Source organism: Etheostoma spectabile, chromosome 19 (genome assembly GCF_008692095.1).
Source record: "Etheostoma spectabile isolate EspeVRDwgs_2016 chromosome 19, UIUC_Espe_1.0, whole genome shotgun sequence".
NCBI lineage: Eukaryota > Metazoa > Chordata > Actinopteri > Perciformes > Percidae > Etheostoma > Etheostoma spectabile.
Genome location: NC_045751.1, coordinates 10,178,636 through 10,190,916, shown reverse-complemented (window position 1 = coordinate 10,190,916; position 12,281 = coordinate 10,178,636). Strand labels below are relative to the sequence as shown.

Sequence of the window (12,281 nt, the reverse complement as noted above, 5' to 3'; positions counted from 1 at the left end):
GATACACTGATTGATTACTTTATGATGACATTTAGATGAATTAATGAATTTATGGATTGAAGTGGGCAGTGGGGGATAGAAACGATGGATAGATGGATGGATGGATGGATGGTGATAAATAGATCATAGATGGGTTATAAGATAGATGCATGGATGGATAGAAATAAACATGGATGGATGTAACAAAAAAAATCTAGAATGACACACTTTAATAAGCAGAGAAAGATAATAGATAAATAGAGAGATGAAAAGAGGAGAAAAGGGTCAATGCAGTTTCCCTATTTCTCTCCATTCTGCATCTTAAGGTGATTTTTTTTTCTTCTCCCTTATTATTTTCGCTCTACTTCCTTTATCAATCAATACTTATTATTGGCCCACTCTGTGTCTCCTTATATCTGTCTTGTTCTACTCGTTTTCTTCCCTCTTTCACTCCGTCGTTTTCCTTCTGTCAAAAAAGGAGAGGAGGAAACACACACACACACACACACACACACACACACACACACACACACACACACACACACACAATGAAGTCATTCATCTGTCCAATCAAAGAGGCGGAAGCCCAGAGGAAAGTAAACATCCATCTCCCTTTTTCTCTCTCTTCTCTCTATCTGTCTGTCTCTTGTTCACTCCGTGAGTCCGTGAGCATCCATGATTATGGTGTGTGTTTGTGTGTGTGTGTGTATGTCTGTGTGTGTGTGTGTACACAGACACATATATCCCATTTCTCTGGTGTCTCTTTAAAAAGAATAGATTGTTCTTTTTCTTCTGCTACAAACAAAGACACACACACACACACACACACACACACACACACACACACATAGTAAAAAGGCGAAAGAGGATTTACGTCTGTGACACGATTTATGATTGGCAAGAGGTGTAGGGGAGACAGAAAACAGACAGAAAGAGGGAGGTGGTGGAGAGAGAGAGACAGGCAGACGACAGAAAAAGAGAGTCAGAAAGAGACAAAAAGAGAAAGAAATTAGAATGGACAACAAACAGACAGTCAGAATGAGAGACAGAAAGACAAAAAGAGAAAGAAAGACAAAGAGAAAAAGAAAAAAAGTTAGACAGAAATAACCGATAGAGAGGTTGTGACTTCATTATTTGACCTCAAGTTGCGGGAGGACAGAAGATGAAGGAGGGAGTCGGAGGGAGACGCAGCAGATGGATAGAGAGATGCTAGATTAATGGAGCAATGGATTAAAAAAGACAAGTGACGCTGAAGCAGAAAAAGAGTTGTGTTTTTGAACTGAAATTTAAAATATTGTCTTGGCAAGAAGTCAGTATATATTTCCCCTACAGCTCCAAAATAAAAGATGTGGATAAATATATTAAAGCAACAACGAATACAGACGTCCAAGGTCTAGTGTACAAGAGAAAGTACTTCTGTGACATGTAAACAATAAAACTAGTGTTTTAGTGTGACAGATGACACTATATACAAAGTATAGTGGGCCTAGATTTGATTTATGTTCACGATGATTTTTGCATGTTCGCATGTTATTTTTGACTTCATGGTCACAATCGGGAGAACCCAAAAATCGGCACATTTGATTTAGTTTTTGAAAGCGACAGCGACCCCTATCTTTGTAGACGTTGCGCTGGTCCAGTATCTGTGTAGGCAGGTCCTAAAACCAAGGGACTAATGGACAAACATATTAAATTATACTTTTGAGAGAACACCACACTTAAAGTAAAATATTTAAAAATGAAGCCATGTGTTTAAAAACACACACATGGGCCAACATGTAACGGATGCAACACATCCCAAAAACAGAAGAAATGCAGCGTCAAACACATTTTTCATCCATCTTGAGTTCAAATTAGACGGAAAGTAGACAATTAGAGAGAACATGCAAATAAAAAAAGATAAATAAGTTATAAAAGATCTAAAATCAAAATGAAGCATAAAGTAAATAAAGAAATATATGTAAAAATGAAAATAAAGAAAAAGGGGAAAGAGACAAACTTTAAAATAATACTGTGTTAAAGCCACAAACACCAGCCTAAATAGAGAGGGAGAATGAAAAAAACACAGAGAAGGAAACTGAATACGGGAACAAAGATATTAATCTAAAGATGACGGAGGATTGAAACTGAAAACCGATAAATGAAAGAGAGGAGGGACAATAACAAAAAAAGAAGAGAGCAAGGAGGAGAAAAGGATCAGCCAACTGATGGAGAGATAAAAGAAAAGATGAAAGATTTTAGCTAAAGAGGGTTGACCCCTCGCTCTACCCCTCGTATTGACCGCACCAGGCTTTGATAAACTGTGTGTGTGTGTGAGAGTGTGTGTGTGTGTGTGTGTGTGACCTCTGCACGTTCTGAGCTAAATCAATCTGTCTAACGTGTTAGAGAGTCCGTGCTTATTCACCGCCATGCCTGTTTGTGTGTGTGTGTGTGTGTGTGTGTGTGTATGTGTGAGTGTGTGTATGTGTGTGTGTGTGTGTGTGTGTGTGTGAGTGTGTGTGAGTGTGTGTGTGACCGACCCTGACCGGCCATCAGAGCCAATGACGGAGTATTGATCAAGGCTCCGTCACCATAGAAACGGCCATTTGGGAGGACAGACGAGGGTGCGTGTGTGTCAAAGTGGGAAGACTTACTTCAAGGTGGCTCATCAGATCTGTGTGTGCGTGTGTGTGTGTGTGTGTGCGTGTTCGTGTTCGTGTTCGCGCGTTTGTGTGTGTGTGTGTGTGTGTGTGTGTGGTTGAAATGTCAGCTTCATGTCTTCCATTCGTGGCATGTTTGTGTTGTTTTTAAGCCAATCCAAAAATACATCAGCAGCAAACACATTGAAGCCGCTGTTCATCTCATTGTAATTAGTCAACGGAAGTAATTCATTTCCAGATGTCCGTCACCTTCAGCTCTCTGCGTGTTGCCGTTTTCAAAATCCCTTCAATACGGGAAACGACCACAAATTTCGAGCTAGCAAGCGACACGGAAAAAGAACGGCAACTTTTGAAGAACATTTGAATTCTGCAACAAGGCCGGCCTGCTTGGTTCTTTCGTAAAGATTTACATCCGGTTTCCCTGTTTTGAATGACAACAGATTACAGACGTCTGCTGGCACGGAGAGTAGATTATACGTTATTCATCCCACAGCGGGGAAATTTCCTTATTACAGCAGCAGCATTTTCTACAATAAGAGCAAAAACAAAAAAAATACACAAGTAAACACAAAACAAGCAAACCGCAGACAGTGAGCAGAAGGTGCGGCTGAATGTAAGTGACGTCAAATAAAGGTTTGGCAAAGTGCGGTTGCGATGGTACAGAAAAACAATAACAGTGTAAGTGAGTGACGTTAAATTAACTTAAGTTGCATATGTAATTAAAATAGTTTTAGCAAAAGTAGGTAACCATAAATACTATTGAAAAAGTAAGTACTTGTAACTGAAAAAAATATATAAATACAGATAGTAAAGATATCCAGAGTGTGTGGAGCAGATGAAACACAGGAAGAGAAACTACAACATTATCAGGTGGTGCAGGTGTTGTAGAGTCTGACCGCGGTACCTCTCCTTCTTACAGGTCAGAGGAGCAGATCGTACACGGTAGTTGGCCGTCGGTGTGTCCAAGTGAAATTTTTTGGCCCGGTCAAAGGCGACGTGAGGCGAACGCACAGTCGGCCTTCGTCGTTTCTAGTTCTTGGCCGTCGGCTTTGTGTGTCGGGGGGGCCTAAGGCCACTTTGTCAGGACCCCTTGGCTTCTTTTCTCAAATGCCCTGGGTACCTCTTTGGAGTCAATTTTCAACGTGCAGGGTGCCTTTTGTTATTATTTTTGGGGCGCTTATTGCCTAAATTAGATAGGATAGCTTGAAGTAATGGAAAGGGGAGAGAGAGAGTGCAGCAAAGCGTCGTGGGTCAGAGTCAAACCAGCCTACATGGGGGCGTGCACATCGGTCGCCCTGTGCGGGGTACTTTCAGGTGAAAGATAGCTGCAGGTTTACACTGAAGTTAGTCCCGGTCTGCCTCAAAGGAACGCTAAAGAGTGCATTGTGGGTCGTATCAGATACTGAAGGCCACTGACCAAGCTGCCGTGTTTGAGATTTGAAGGAGCACAGTTTGCATCGCTGACTACTCTTTATAAATGTCGTAGCTTTACAGATCTTTCTGATGTTTTCTTTGCTTTTGAGATGAAATCAGATTACCGAATAAATAACTAATCTGAATAGAGAGTAGTTGTTTTTTTTTGTTTTTTTTTGTCTGGTAGGAAATGAAAAGACTTCAGTGGATGGCTGCTTAGCTCTGTCAGTGTGATTATAGGGAAGGAAGCCAGGAGGTCAAAGGTCACAGGCTTACCTGTCGTGTAATGATTTCACATCAGAAGTGTTTCGCTAACGCAAGGAGAGCCAGAGTGGGACAAGCAAATTTGTTTCTATTTAAGGATTTGAATGCAGGTAGGGTTGAGGGGTTAACACATGTATGTAGGTCTGGTGTGTGTGTGTGTGTGTGTGTGTGTGTGTGTGTGTGTGTGTGCGTGTGCAGCCAGGCCTTTGCATCTTTATGCAAGTGTGTAACTGTGTGTACAGGCAGCGTGTGTGTGACCTGCTCTTTGTTCCTGTGCTCGGTGCGGTAAGGAGAGTGGACCGTTGACGAGGATTAATGCCCAACATATGGCAACCCTACGGGACACGCAACACACACACACACCACACACACACACACACACACACACACACACACCACACACACACACCACACTGCAGTCATTACTTTGAACAAAGAACTGTAAGGCTAATGAGAAGGCGATATCATGTGTCCTTTGCGCACAACACACACACACACACACACACACCACACACACACACACACACACACACACAAAATGGCATGGATTCACGTAGATACACATACACACCTTAATGTTGCTTGCACATGGATGGATGCAGATGAACACACACTCACACACACACCTGGTACTGTAACATGTATCTATTGTGTGTGTGTGTGTGTGTGTGTGTGTGTGTGTGTGTGTGTGTGTGTGTGTGTGTGTGTGTGCGTGATTGAAGGAGAAGAGAAGGAGAGGTGAAGCAGAGTTCAGAAGAAAAGTGAAGGTTCATGTTTTCATTTCTTCATGCTCCTCTGCCTCTCTCTCTCTCTCTCTCTCACTTTCAATGTCTGTGTGTGTCTGTGTGTCTTTTTCTCAAGTACACGATCACACCCCAAAACCTTGTCAAGACGTTTTCTCTCCACATCTTTTTACACACTTCCTCTTCTCTCCAGTCTTTTCACCACTCCCACTGGGATCCGGTCGATGTACTCTGATGTTCCTGAAAAGACCAACATCCACTTTTATTATTTGACTCCATTCTATTAGATTATATTCTAGTAATTATAAGATCGTGAACAAATGTCTCTTACCTGTAGTGCTATTTTTCGATCTAGATTGTTGTGAGTTGTGTTGGAGATGAGGGCCGTAGAGATGTCTCTTTTCTCTCCAATATTATAGAACTAGATGGCACTCAGCTTGTGGGGCTCAAAGTGCCAAAAAAGCTTTTAAAAGACTCTTGTCTTTTTTCAGAAATCATGACCCATTTACTAATCCACAGACCTGGTTGTGACCAGTTTCATGTAGGAATTATTTTCTTTCTACCAAACTACACCCGCAGACCCGCCTACTCTTGGACGAGAGGCTCGTGCACATGACGACGTGTGATCTAAACATTTATGGCGTCCTCCTCGGCTAAGCTGTAATGTGAGCTAGTTCAGGTGAGCCAGCTGCACCCATTCTCCTGGGTTAGGGTAATTCTTCATTCATTCTACATGAATGATAAACATGTGGTATAAAAAATATGTATTGACATGTGAATTACCTGCACAAAAAAAATGCTCCCAGTGTGTAAAAGCCTTGGCAATGCTTAAAAAATAATGTAGTTTATCTAGCTCAGTTAGAATTACATTAGCTAGGTAAACTAGGTAGCCGGACATGCTAACGTTAGCCGGTCTTATTGGAGTAGTAAAACAAAATGCATTCTATTTATTACAGGTTTGCTGTTGTATTTTTGGTTTGGAAGTTTTCAATATAGGGGAGTTTTTTTATATTCTTGTGTTTTTATGTCCTAATCTATATTTTTTATTTTTTGTTTCTTCTATTATACTTTATTCTATTTTCATCCGGTGAAACTGTGGTGAAGTCTTGTACAGGTTTTAGTTCTTTGGTCCTCTCTCCATCTCACACTCTCTCACACTCTAGGTGTAAATGACTTTGGACGGCCATCTGTTACTTAGCCACCCTGCAGAGAGTTGGCCTGTATGCACACCTCCTGTGTGTTGTGGTGTGTGTGTGTGTGTGTGTGTGTGTGTGTGTGTGTGTGTGTGTGTGTGTGTGTGTGTGGTGTGTGGCTTCTTATGTTTCATCGCACGTTTGCAGTTACTGTATTCTTCTGTTGTGTGTGTTATTTATGCCTACGTGCACATGCATAATACAGTAGGTTATTGTGTGTGTGTGTGTGTGTGTGTGTGTGTGTGTGTGGTGTGTGTGACAAAAATAGAGAGGGATGCTTGTGTTGTGGATGTGCATTCAGGCTCACTTGCACATGTAGGACATGTATTACTGTGCTTGTGTGAGTGCTAGACACTGTTTTAGATCAGTGTTAGCATATTTAGCCCCAGTCAATGCGAATGCCTCCTTTTCTGTCCCTGTCTTTTCATCTTTAAACCGATCATTTGGCAATCTTGAATCTTCCTGCCCAATGCTTTTTTCACAGTAAAAGTCTTCAAGCTGGAACGAATCTTAGTTTTAACAACTGAGGTCAAGTTAGAAGAAATTCAAGAAAGTCCCATAAATGTTTTAATTCCTTTTAGATTTTTGTGTCAGCTGTTCCATCATATGTAAGGGACAATGTAGAAGGGGATAGGCTAATGCAGAGTGAGGCGGTTGTTGTAGCGAATACAAGCCCGACAGGGTGATCAGGTCTTGAATCCGCCTGGAGGAATATTTATGGTGACGTTTATGTGCTCATTCATCTTGTTTCCTTTTTGCACAGCTGCTGCATGTTGACAAACCTGTAAGTTAATGTTAAACATGTTGCAATGAAGCTAAGCTAACTAATTAGCGTAGCGATAGACCAGATTTGCTGTCATTGCTTGAATTGGAGGACAGAAGTTGCTCCACGTTTCCCCACTTTTTGCCACAGCTGATAAATTATCCAGACTTCTTTTAGCGGATTGAATGATAGAACTGCGTCCATGGCAACGGTGTGTTATACTTATACTTTGTTATACTTATACACAACAGACCACATTCTACATTAAAATTCAACCAAGCCATGTAATACTCCCCAATAACCCCCTATAGTAGGCTTGGGTTGGATTTTAACAATTCTTATTCCAATTTCAATTCTTCATTTCGATTCCAATTCTTTGAGGGGTGGAGTTGAAACGGGTCACATGCTTATTTTCACAAATAAGAGGAAAGTTTTATTTTGATTCAATGGTGGTTTGCCGTTTTACCGTGCTTTTTCAATCTAAAATAAAACCACACTAGAGCGCTGCTTACTGTGCTCCAAGGCTGCAACACAACAGCGCCTGGTCGCTACGAAAAACCAATACTTGCGCATATTAAATTGGGAAGCGATGATCAGATTTGAAACCGAATCCTCTAAACAATTTCCAAACGATGCCACTAAAGAAACGCTTCTACTGCAATTGTCATTTTGGAACCGATTCCAAGTAGGAATTGGTTCTTGATGCCTAATCCTAGTAATTAGTCACAAACGAGTTGATTATTTTCAGTAAATCTTCTTGGAAATTGTTTGTGAATTATACACAGAAGGCCCTTTCACCCAATTCTGAATCATTGATTTATTTGAACTAGAAAGGGGCAGCACCAAGCGTGCATTGGAAAATCTCGCTGCGCGCAATTGGATAACACTACGACCAATCACAACAACACACGAGGTGGCGTATCCAGAGTCCTATACGCTTAGCTACCATCAACTGTTTAGCCCGCCTATATCAGATACACTGATGTGATTGGTGCAGCTTGGCTCTGCCGCTATATCGATACACTGATTTGGGCAGCTCGGCTCTGGCCCGCCTATATCAGATACACTGATGTGATTGGTGCAGCTCGGCTCTGGCCCGTCTATATCAGATACACTGATGTGATTGGTGCAGCTCGGCTCTGGCCCGCCTATATCAGATACACTGATGTGATTGGTGCAGCTCGGCTCTGGCCCGCCTATATCAGATACACTGATGTGATTGGTGCAGCTCGGCTACAAGGGCATAGCTAATGAGCAGCGTTACTCGATGCCAGAGTAACTAAATGAGCCAATTCGAACTGTGCTCTTGGGAGAACTCTAAATTTCCAATTACACGTAATGTAAAAGATAGCTTAAACCTCCACATTGCCAGACTTTAGCAACAACCCTGGTTGTTTAAGGGCTTTTATTGTGAAGCAGCTGGATGCTGATTACAAAATAAAGGTTCATGGTATTTAAAAGCATTTTGATATAAACGTATCTGCTGTCAAATTAAGATCAAATTGTTTAATAGTGCGTTTAATTGTTGTGTCACTATCACAGATTTATCACAAATCAAATAGTAGTTTAGTTTCCATATCTTGCTTCAGGATTCTTCTTCTGTTGTCAGAGGGGAACACGCTGATAAAGATTGGAGTGCTTTTCTCCTCTTAAAAGGGGGGATATTTTAGGATGTGGCAACTCCCGCTGTTCCTGCTGGTTGTGGTGCTTCGAGGTGTGAAAATGTCAGAGAAAAGATCACTTCATCTCGCACCGGAGACACCAACTATAACGACGACCAATCAGGTTTCATTGAACTGTCCTGCATTCAGCCAATCAGGCGTAAGGTCCCTGTCTTCCAGCACGGCGGCTGGTGAAAGTGAAACTACTGTGCGCTGTGTGTTGTCAGTTTGTGATTCGATTACGTCGGAGCCACCTGCTGCAACATCCAGCTGTCAGCTTCGACTGCTGAAAGCGATGCTCGACCAACAGTCCACCAGATATTTCTTTTTAATTTTCATGCAAATTAAATAAAGGTTTTATCATCAAAACCTATTATAATAAAAGTGCAAATAATCTAAAGATAAATCCTCTGTCACATGATTTCTTGCGTCCACTAGCTTGCTTGAAATAAAACTATAAATACAAATATATATATAATTTTTTTTATTTAGTTACTCAAAACTTTACACACTTTTATAAACAATTGAGAATATTAAACAGCCATAATTTTATACAGTTTTAAAAATACATTCAAGAAAAAAATTTGACCATTACAGAAAGGTGATCTGAAAATATTATTGGGAATGCACACACAGTTGTATTATTGTAAGTTATTGTATGACTTACAATTTTTTTTATGCTGTATATGCATAGCTATTTGTTTTTTTTCCTATAATCATATGATATTGTAAAATAGATGCAGGACTTTACAAGCATTACGCCTCTGTCTCATCCTCTTTAAACTCATCCTTTCTTTGTTCTGTGATGGAATCGGATTGGTTTGTATACAACTGTGTATTATCTTTGTGTTGTTTCCCTTTTTTTCCTCTTTAAAAATATGTTGATTGATCGAGATGAATGAGTAAACTACACTTAATGAAATCAAATCCAGGCTGAATATTCAATCGCAGCTGAATTGAGTCACATCAGATGTAGACCCGAACGGTCCCTCCATCTCTCTGCACTCAGCGCTCCGAATCTAATTCTGTGTCATAGTAATTAATCTCTCTGTCTCCCCCCCCCCCCCCCCCCCCAGCTCTCGTCCGGGCCGTCCTCCGAAGCGTTGTTCTGGTGCAGGGATCCAGGAAAGCCCCAGGCTGCTCCACCCGGGCCTCCCCGGCCTGCTGTCCCCCAACCTGCTCTCACACACCGGTAAGAGAGGCAGAGTGATGGATGAATGACAGCTTTTCATGTGTTTTCTTTCTCTTTCTTTCTTGTTGTATTCCTTCAACTCCCCCCTTTTTTTTTTTTTTCTCCATGGTGTTATTTATTCACTCGTTTATTTAACTGGGGCAATACATGTTTCTCCAAAACGTCAGCTTTTCAATGGTTTAAAAGTGGGAAAATTTAAAATTTTTTAAATTATTCCATCCAAAAAAGAAATATTTAATCTTAGTTTTGTCAACATTCAAAAACCCTTCGGGAAATTTTTCTTAATCTTGAAAAACCTAACCAAAATTTTTTGGCCTAGTATTCAGACCCCCCCCCCCATGCCGGGTTTATTTGGCTTTTCTTAACCCTTAGGGTATCGGGCAAATTGCCCCATTTCACTTTTAGAAAAGAAAAATTTAAATTTTTTTCTCCCTGAAAATACCCTTACCTTTTTTTCGTGATAACATACCCTGGCCAATTAGAAAATTTTTTTTTGATTGACCCTTGTGTTGTTCCTAAGTGGTTTTTAACAAAATTATAAACTTATAAAAAAACAAACCCCATTTCCCAGTTTTTTTGGGGGCTAGGAGACTGATGCTTTCCCCCAAAACATAGATGTTTTTCCCCGCTGTGGAAAATTGGATAAAGTCCCAATATTTTTTAATAGATTATAAGGAAAATTTTTTTTCAGAAATTTTTTTTAAAACCCCCAAAAATCACGGGGCTTTTTACCCAGGGCACGGAAAGGGGCCCCCAAAAGGGGGAAAAACACAAGGGGTTAAAACCATCACAGTTGCTGGGGGCCCCAACCACCCCGCGGGGGGCGGGGGCCGATGCAGAATAGCCCCGGGAAAGGAACTTTTTGGTGGAAAATGTGTCGTTCAAAGGGTTTTTTGTTTAAAACGTTGGGGAACAGAAAACCCCCAGATTGGGAAAGAAGTCCCCAAGGCTAGCTGTCGGCGGTTTTTCCCTGCAGGATCTGAGGGGCCAGGGGCCCATAGTCCTCAGATTTGGGCAGTGTTAGCTTTGCTGTCTGGGATTTACCCTGCAGAGATCTGAGGACCGGGCAAGATGGCCCCAGATTGGGCAGATAGTCTATTTGCTGTCCCCGGATTTACCTGCCGAGAAAATTGAGGACCAGGTAACCAAGTCCTCTGGATCCATGGAGTTTAAAATTTCAACCAAAGAAAAACGGGAAAATTTAAAGGGGCTCCCAAAACGGAAAATCCCCAGTCCCCCCTGCCCGCCCTTAAATTTTCCTTTTTATCGGAGTTTAATTTTAAAAGAAAATGACCCCTTCATGATCCCTTTTTTTGTGTAAAAGGGGCCCCCCCCCAACCCCCGCGTTTTTTTTTTTTTGCAGAGCGGGGCTCCGCAGACAAAAAGCACCCAAATTAAACAATGCTCTCTGCCTTTTGTTGCCGTTTCAAATTTATTATAGTGGGAAATGTAAATTTTGGGGAAAAGTCCGCTCCGTATACGTCACGCCATCAATGTAGCCGGCCTGTAAGAGTCTCCAGCCATGCTAGCAACTAAGCTAAACGTTAGCATGCAAACATGGTCCCAAAGTAAATGGAAGCATGCCGATGTTTAGTCATTAGGCTTCATCTTCAGGACGTGCTCAACAGACTAGGCTAGAAATTAAAAGCATGTTCGCCATTGTCAATGGTTTTACACATGACTTGTATAATGGTGGTCTATGGGGGAAAACCATTGACCTGCTTTCCTGTTTCATCCTTCCTTCTCCTCCTCAACTCTTCATTCCTGTCGTCTTTTCTTCTTATGGTCTGGACACACCAACCCGACGGCTTCTTTTTCCTCTGAATCTCAAATGTATCACCCCCCCCATTTTTTCTCCTCCTTCATCATTGTTTCATCTCTCCTTATAACACCTCCGTCTCAATGTTTTTGCATCCCTCTTTTTTCCCTCTGCTGCACCTTTTCCAGTTTCACTTCTTCCTCTCATCCCTCTTTCCCTCATCCACCATGTTTTTCATTCTTCTGTCCTCTCACTAAATGTTTCTGTCTTCACTTGTCCCTTGTCCCGTGTTTCTTTCCATCCATCCATCCATCCACCTTTGCCTCCACCTATTCCCACCTTCTCTATCATCCCTTCATCTTCCTCTCCTACTTTCCATCCATCCACACCTTTTCTCTTCGATCCATAAGTGAAAGAAACAGAAAAAAAGAGGGCAAAAAGATTTGCTTTTTGGCGCTGAAAGTGTAAATGGATAGAAAGAAAAAGCGGCGACGGTGAAAGAGAGAGAAAGAGAAGCAAAAATGGAGAGAGGAGAGGAGGGATGTCGCCAGAGGAGATGATGAAACCTAAAAATGAACGCCAACGAGTAAGGGAGGGAGCAAAAGATGGAGGGAAGAAGAGAAAGACAGATTGTCTGGGAGTGAAAGGATGGAAGAAAAGATGAAAGTGAGCTAA

General features: G+C 41.5%; 1 protein-coding gene across 1 annotated transcript in view; it reads left to right on the top strand.

The window, feature by feature from the left end:
* Positions 1-12,281, top strand: part of dachb (dachshund b) — a 100,311-nt gene that overhangs the window by 45,553 nt on the left and 42,477 nt on the right. Inside the window, exon 2 of the mRNA XM_032499423.1 lies at positions 9,732-9,847. Within this exon, the coding sequence (XP_032355314.1) occupies positions 9,732-9,847 (116 nt within the window). The remainder of the gene's footprint in view (positions 1-9,731; positions 9,848-12,281) is intronic.